General features: G+C 47.7%; 1 protein-coding gene across 2 annotated transcripts in view; it reads right to left on the bottom strand.

Moving 5' to 3' along the window:
• Positions 1–528: 528 nt before the first annotated feature.
• LOC106820665 (N-chimaerin-like) overlaps positions 529–8,015 on the bottom strand; it is a 12,792-nt gene continuing 5,305 nt past the window's right edge. The window contains exons 3-13 of one of the 2 annotated variants that reach the window (XM_014825169.1): positions 7,732–7,819; positions 6,996–7,109; positions 5,263–5,451; positions 4,477–4,669; positions 4,090–4,164; positions 3,657–3,741; positions 3,043–3,216; positions 2,655–2,732; positions 2,190–2,327; positions 1,562–1,664; positions 529–938 (exon numbers count right to left, since the gene is read on the bottom strand). In XM_014825169.1, coding sequence (XP_014680655.1) covers positions 761–938; positions 1,562–1,664; positions 2,190–2,327; positions 2,655–2,732; positions 3,043–3,216; positions 3,657–3,741; positions 4,090–4,164; positions 4,477–4,669; positions 5,263–5,451; positions 6,996–7,109; positions 7,732–7,819 — 1,415 coding nt within the window. In that variant the 3' untranslated portion in view covers positions 529–760. The remainder of the gene's footprint in view (positions 939–1,561; positions 1,665–2,189; positions 2,328–2,654; positions 2,733–3,042; positions 3,217–3,656; positions 3,742–4,089; positions 4,165–4,476; positions 4,670–5,262; positions 5,452–6,995; positions 7,110–7,731; positions 7,820–8,015) is intronic. The other variant, XM_014825170.1, reaches the window with a different exon arrangement.

The following is an 8,015-nucleotide window of genomic DNA, read 5'->3' as shown; positions in this document are numbered from 1 at the left end:
CCGTCACTGCGGCCTTGCTCTCCAACGATTGCACACACCCCTGCCACAACCGCCGCTGCTGCAGCCACCGCCATTACCACTGCTGCTGCAGCCGCCACGACTGCCGCTGCTGCCACCACTACTGCTGCTGCAGCCACCGCCACTACCGCTGCTGCTGCAGCCACCGCCACTACCGCTGCTGCAGCCGCCGCCACTGCCGCTGCTGCCACCACTACTGCTGCTGCTGCTGCTGCAGCCACCGCCACTACCACTGCTGCTGCAGCCGCCACCACTGCCGCTGCTGCCGCCGCTTCCACCACTACTGCTGCTGCAGCCACCGCCACTACCGCTGCTGCCGCCACTGCCACTACCGCTGCAGCACCGCCACTAATCACTGCTGCTACAGCCACCGCCCAACTACCACTGCTGCACCCACCGCACACTACCACTTCTGCAGCCACCGCCACTACCCGCTGATGCCGCATGTGTTCGCTGCGCCACTCAGCTGCAGCCACGCTCACTTCACTGCTGCTACAGCCACCGCCACTACCACTCTGCACCACCGCCACCTACTTACACGTGCTGCCCCCAGCCACCGCCACTACCGCTGCTGCCGCCGCTGCCACTCATGCTGCAGCCACCGCCACTATCACTGCTGCTACAGCCACCACCACTACCACTGCTGCACCCACCGCCACCACTACCACTGCTGCAGCCACCGCCACTACCGCTGCTGCCGCCGCTGCCACTCATGCTGCAGCCGTCGCCACGGCAACTGCCGCTACTTCCTGAACAGCTGTGCCTGGTGACGGATCAGTAACTCGACGACGATCTGGCCGAACTTGGCGTTGTGCAGCGACGTCATCGGGTCGCTGTCTGGTGATCGCATCAGTGTCGGCCCAAACACCATCGCGAGATTCTCCATCGTCATCAGGTTCTTGTGGCTCAGCTGCGAGACCCTGCAGGGCCACAATTTAAAAAAAAATATTTAAAAAAAAATCTTTGTTTGCCCTCACCCAACTCGGGCTGAAAAGTTTGGGTAGGTAGGAAGGCTTTTTTTCGAGGGGGGTCTTTTTACAAATTCAGCATGGTGTTTACATGCTCGGGTGTGCTTGTGTGGAGATACCTTTTATGCTGAATGTTTGTTTTGCTTGGTACATATAATATATTGCCTACAGATTTATATAATGTACATTGGTACAATTTGTAAAAAAAAAAGAATGGGAAAAATCAATACAAAATTTTGAGTTGGGCCCTTTTTGGTGGGTCGATCGGGTGAGGGCAAACAAACAATATTTTTATTATGGCCCAGGGGGATGTGCGAGAAGAGAGTTTCCACTCGATCATTGAGCGCAATCATTGCTTTCGACACGCGCCATCTTCAAAGGATCCCTCTAAGCTTAGCTTCTTTGTTTCTGTCATTCCGTATTGGAATGAATTCTCTCCCTTCCTCTTTAGTAAATTGCAAATTTGCGGCTTTTTCTACGGCGATCCACGATCATGGCGAAGGCTCCAAACCTTCCATATTGTGATCTACTGTCACTAGTAGACACTGAATTGGTCGTTGAATTGGATACATTACCTGTATAGATGCTGTATAAGGTTCTTGAGAGTTTGGTAGTGTGCTGGTGGCAACTTGGAAATACCATCCTTAATCCCCTCCAGTTGTAAGTCTTCACTCTCTTCTGTTAATAAAAGCGAGCACTCAATAATAGTATTTTACAACAAAGAATACTTCTAGGGCTTTAAAATAGAGGACGCAAGTCAACACAAATTAACATCAGATGCACCAGTTCTGGTAGTCCGTCTCTGCCCCTTAGTTCATGAATATTCAGCTAGGTTATGTGGAACACCAATACCTCACAGTCTTGTTCGTTCCTGATATTACACTCTGGGTGCCCAGCTTTGCATAAACTTTTTCCATAATCAATTGTTTACACTGCAACTACATCAGGAGTAAATAAAGACAAATGTTTGTTTTCATTCACTCCTGATCTACATGGAAAGCTCAAGCCGTGATACTCAGCAAAAGGAACGATACTCGGACAAAGGGACGAAAACCATGGCCACGCAGAGATGACAAAACCACTCATGAGAAAGAGAAGCTGAGAGAGAGAGAGGATAGCCAGCTGGGAAGAGATGATTATAGTTCCGGCATGCCACCGTGCGGCGCGGTCGCCGTGCGGCGCGGTCGAGGCGGCGTTACTTACTTGCCGCCTGGATGAACGTGTCGTACGTGTCGAATGTGATGATGGGGATCGGCAGCAGACGAAAGAACAGCTTCAGTACGCCGCACACCGTGTTCGTATCCTCGTACGCATCGCGACTGATGTCTGTGTTTTCACCGTCTGCAGCAGAGAGAATGCTTCGGTGTCTTAATAGAGTAGTTCTCACTATGCATATCTACGTAGTTAATACTCGCTCCATTGGCACTTGCAGCTATCTTGTAAATATCTATTCTCTACTCTTCTCTATTCTATTACTGTACTTCTCGGTACCTAGTCTGTGGAAAGTTACTTCTGTTATCTGTATAAGTCTTGCTTCTTACAGGGACTTTACAACGTACTGAATGTGGTTTAGTACAATGGTGGAATATTCACAGCATAAATAAAGTAGATGCATTCGCTAACAAAGGGCTAATACCATTAGGTATTAGCATATTCGTCGCTAGGTACCTTTATCAAACGATGCTTTAATAGCCTCGATGTCATCATTGAAGCCTGACACTCGAAAGAGGCCTTCGGCATCTAAACCTAAAGCACACAAATATAAAACAATGTTAGTGTGATCGTTTATGTGTATGTTAGTTATGATATTTATGTGTAAAATGTTAGTGTGTAGCTACAATTCGTTTCTTTGTCAAAGATACTAATACCTGCTTGCTCGCTCACTCACTAACTCAATAACTCTTCCTTCTGACGACTTTCCCTTCCGCTCTCATTCCCTCATTCACATGCAAACAAGTATACACACTAGCCTGCCCATCACTCACTCACTCTCTCCCTCCCTCCTTCCCTTACGTACAGACCGCCATCTTGCTCACTCTCACTCTCCCACTCTCACCTCTTGCTTCGACCTCTTTGATGCACTTTTCCATCACAATTGGCAGCGGTCTGTTGTGCGCCTTCGCAAGTGTCGTGAGATCAACTCCAAACATGCGCTGCACGTATTTAGTATTTGGCAGGCAGTCATTGGGAATTTTTTCCGAGCATTTCTTGTGTGCATTAAAGCCGCAGTCTGTAAAAGGCATCATGACTTGTTTTAGCTTCACTGCACTTGTCAGAATTACTCGACAGTTTAGAACGATCGTATTTCTCAAACTTAGCAATAACACTAGCTCATATTATATTATTTCACTATTTGCATGTAAAATAGACCGTATACAGAAGTTGAATAAGAGAAGGTGCCCCACTGCCTAACACATCACCACCCAGTGTCTGAATTATACACTGTATCAGCAATACATAATTATTATTAATACAGTAATATGTATTCCTAATTGATAAGTATTCTTGATTATATCATGATTCAAAGAGAAATATTACATCATAAACACTACAAACCTGGGCAATCTGAAGAAGATTTAATGCACAGTGTTAATACTTTTATTATAGTGCAGAGTAACACAGTTAGTCTACGACTCTACAGATTTCCGTGATGCATCGACGACTCCTTACCTTGACATCGCACGCCCTGAGCGATGAGACCCCATAGAAAATTGCCACAAAAATCACACCAGTGTGGGCCGCGGAATGTATGAACCTAACACAGACACAGACCAGTGTGAGTAGTAATACTCTACTATGGGCAGGTGAGTGCACTGTACAGTAACGTTACATGCATGCTTAATTAGCAGTTATTTACAAAATAAATCAACACAAAACTAGCATAATAAATTTAATTAACATGTGCATATAAATAAAATACACGTATATGAGATAAACATCATAATTATGTGATGCCAGCAATTGTGACAACAAATATTTTTATTAATGTATTTTAAAAGAGCGACAAGATTGTTATTACATTTCAATGCTTTATAATGCCATGAAGTATAACTAAATGGAAGTTCAAAATGCAAATCTACAGTCTATGCATCAGTGTGGTTACCTTAAACTGATGAGCCTTCTCATAATGATGCACATCAAGTCGCTTTCGCTCTAGCGCCTCCTCCAATCCCCGCACCTGCACCAGCAAAACCACACATGAGACGACTACAGAAAGTGACACAATGCTCCTATTTTACACACTCGTGAGCGGTGCAGGCAGCAACACACATTTTCCGACTCTACAATGACTCATAATGATTATCAATGTCTATGACAGTGATCAACGTCAACGATCAATCATCAATGTCAGTGACAATGTCTCAACTCGGATGATCATTCCAGCTTTATGGCAACAGCTACGGAAATCGCAATGGCAACAATGACGCTACGGCGTCCCGAAGCTGCCGTCGGAGCGGACGAGAAAACGCAAATAGATGGCGCTGCTCACCGCATCCGGATGCGGCGTCTCGTAGTCTCCCTGCTGGCTGCTCGTCTCCGGCGTCTCTCGATCGGGGAGAAAGTCGATGTCGTCCACAGGAATCTCGACCGGTTCCAGCTCGGCTGCCTTGCCCGACAACTGCAGCGACTTGTTCGAGTGAATGCTGTCCTGTGTCCGAGATCGCCGCAGCTGGCTATTGAGTCTGCAGCGAAACATTAACACAACGCTAAGCCGAAACCAGGGGGCCAGACCGACCGAGCGCCTTGCCCGACAACTGCAGTGACTTGTTCGAGTGGATACTATGCTGTGTCCGCGATCGTCACAGCTGGCTGTTAAGTCTGCAGCGAAAACATGATTAAAGAAATTTGTAGGCATATAGTATTATTTATGCACTAACTATCAAAATATACCCTCAAATTCTAGGGTGTAGTATCCCGTTAACACGCCGTTAAAGCAAAAACCGGCGGTCAGACCGGTCGAACGCATTTGCGATGCGTTTCCAGAAATGTGTATGACAACGAGCCACCTCTGTTGTAATTCATGAGATGAAAGGCGGCTCAAATCCTGGAAAGACGTAGCCGGTAGCATTTCGAGGTCGACTTCACAGAAATGATGCCAGGAGGGGATCGCCTAGAGTTACGCTGTGTGAGAAGAATCCCAGATGAAGCCATCTCGCATGCCACTATCCAGAAGTGTGCCACTATCTGCATGTATTGCATCTGCATCTATGCAGATTGCATCTGCATCTATGCATCTGCATGCATCCACAAGTACGTGCTACACACGCGCACTCACTTAAAATATGGCGATTCCTCGTAGTCTGACTCATTCGCCATGACGGCGATGTAATCTGCAGCGTGAGTCTCCATGTATAGAGTGATGAGACCGTCAGCCACCAGCTCCTGTAAAGTCTCGAAGCGCTTGTCGCCGACGTAGTGGTGGCCATCGTAGAACAGCCGATAGTTCTTTGTGACGTCGTTGAACCTGTAGATTTAGGGATTGGTATTATGCGTTTTTATACGTATACACGGGAGCCAACTGAGACGAAATTGATGAGCAGAATTTGATGTATTGGGAGAGCCGAGAGCAGGAACTAATGTTACTGTTGTAAATTGCATGGAAGAGAATGATTGCTTTCTTATTCACTCGCTATCTCGCTCGCTCGCTCGCTCGCTTTCTCTCTCTCTCGCTCTCTCTCTCTCTTTTTCTCTAACTCGCTCTTTCCCTCTCTCTCCCATTCTCTTGTTGTCTGTCCCCCTGTCTCTCTTTCTCTAATCCTGTCTTCCTCTCTTTGTCTGAGTCTCTCTCCCATTTTGTTCTCAGTCATACACTCTCGCCATCTATCTTTCCCCCATTTAGCACACTTCATTGCAGCTTTTAATAAAATAAAATTTAATAGTTTCTCCAATGAATTAGTTTATGCAGCTTTTTAATTATACCACATGTCACCTGTTAGTTAAACGAAACTGTGCAGTAACTAACCAAGCAGCACACATGTATATTAACATAGCCATATGGCCGCTAATCATCGTTCCACATTCCATCGGCACACGTGTTGTGTTGCGATGACTCACAGCATGAAGTCACAGAGTCACAGGGTCGGCTTTCGGGTCGGGTTAAGAGAAAAGGGATGCGGAGGAGGGAATGAAATACGCAGTGCCCCACTGCATGCTAGCTGGGTTACTAAAAAATGGACGCGGAGAAAGGGAGTAAAATACATGATGCCTCACTGCATGGTAGATCGGATTCAGAGAAGATGGGTGCGGGGGAAGGAGTAGAATATGTGATGGCTGGCACTGCATGCAGATCGGATTCAGAGAAGATGCGTGGCGGGCGGGAGCGGAGTAGAATATGTGATGACTCACGCCATGTAGATCGATTCAGAGAGAGATGGTTGTGGAGGACGGAGGTAGAAATATGTGAGGCCACACTGCATGGTAGATCAGATTCAGAGAAGAACGGGTGCGGTGGGAAGGAGTAGAATATGTGATGGCTCACTGCATGCAGATCCATATTCAGAGAAATGGGTGCGAAGAGGGAGGTAGAATATGGATGGCTCACTGGCATGCTAGATCGGAAATTCAGAGAAGATGGTGCGGCGGGAGAGGAGTAAAAACAGCATAGATGCCTCACTGCAGTGCTAGATGCGGATTCAGAGAAGATGGGTGCGGGGGAGGGAGTAGAATATGTGATGGCTCACTGCATGCTAGATCGGATTCAGAGAAGATGGGTGCGGGGGAGGGAGTAGAATATGTGATGGCTCACTGCATGCTAGATCGGATTCAGAGAATTCCCCCGCACCCATCTTCTCTGAATCTGATCTACCATGCAGTTGGCCATCACATATTCTACTCCGTCCTCCACACCCATCTTCTCTGAATCCGATCTACCATGCAGTGAGTCATCACATATTCTACTCCCTCCCCCGCACGCATCGGAGTAGAATATGTGATGGCTCACTGCATGCTATATCGGATTCAGAGAAGATGGGTGTGGAGGAGGGAGTAGAATGTGCGACGATCGCTCACCTCATGCTCAGCGTGTAGGATCCTGGTGCACGCTGACTCTCCCGCACCAGGTAGCAGCCGTCACACTCGCTCAGCTGCGCGTCCGCCTCCTCCCGCGACACCATGCCGTGAAACCTGCAACACGAGAGTCAACCTGTCAACTCCCTGTTAATTTCACTCCCTGTCAACTCCATGTCATCTCCCAACCTGTCAACTCCATGTCAACTCTCGACCTATCGACTCCTTGTCAACTCCCTGTCAACTTCCTGTCAACTCCCAACCTGGCAACTCCCTGTCAACTCATGACCTGTCAACTCCCGACCTGTCAACTCCCTGTCAACTCCACTCCCTGTAAATTCCCTGTCAACTCCCTGTCCACTCCCTGTCAACTCCTTGTTAACTCCCTGTCAACTCCCTGTCAACTCCCTTCTCGCGTCACACCGCAAGTGATCGCCACATCCCCTCGCCTTCGCGCGATCAAACCCACGTGGTTTTCCCATCTCGGCTTTCCATCGCCAACACGTAATGATGCAAGCTTCATTTCTCGCAGCAAATTGAAGTCGGATCGGTACGCGCATAGAATCTGATGGCACTCGTGAGCCACGTAACATGTGTTCACCGTATACATCTGCTCTCCCACTGCGCTACCAGCCAAGTCGGATGCATAGCTAGATTGTGCATAGCTCACCAGTTGCTCATCTACTCTCTGCGTACAGTGCCAGCGCGTTGCCGTTTCACGCAATCACATTGAACTTACTCTCGTCCGTAGAAGAACGGTCTGTTGGGGGGATCGTACTGGCACATGATCCGCCGGGGAGTCGGCGCCTGCTGCTGCAGCTGATACACTATACAAACAAAACGGGAGCAGTGTATCAATCCGGGGTGTGACTGCATCACATGCTGACACAACTGGCACACGGTGGTGAAATCAATACAGGGAAATAAATACACACTCAAGACGTTACACACATAACAGTGTACACTCCATGCATGTACGTACATACAAGCATATGTACATGTGTATATATATATATATATACA

This window comes from Priapulus caudatus, unplaced genomic scaffold (assembly GCF_000485595.1).
Source record: "Priapulus caudatus unplaced genomic scaffold, Priapulus_caudatus-5.0.1 Scaffold42, whole genome shotgun sequence".
NCBI classification, from domain to species: Eukaryota; Metazoa; Priapulida; class Priapulimorpha; order Priapulimorphida; family Priapulidae; genus Priapulus; species Priapulus caudatus.
The sequence above is the reverse complement of the archived record's forward strand: the minus strand, read 5'-3'. Positions and strand labels throughout refer to the sequence as shown.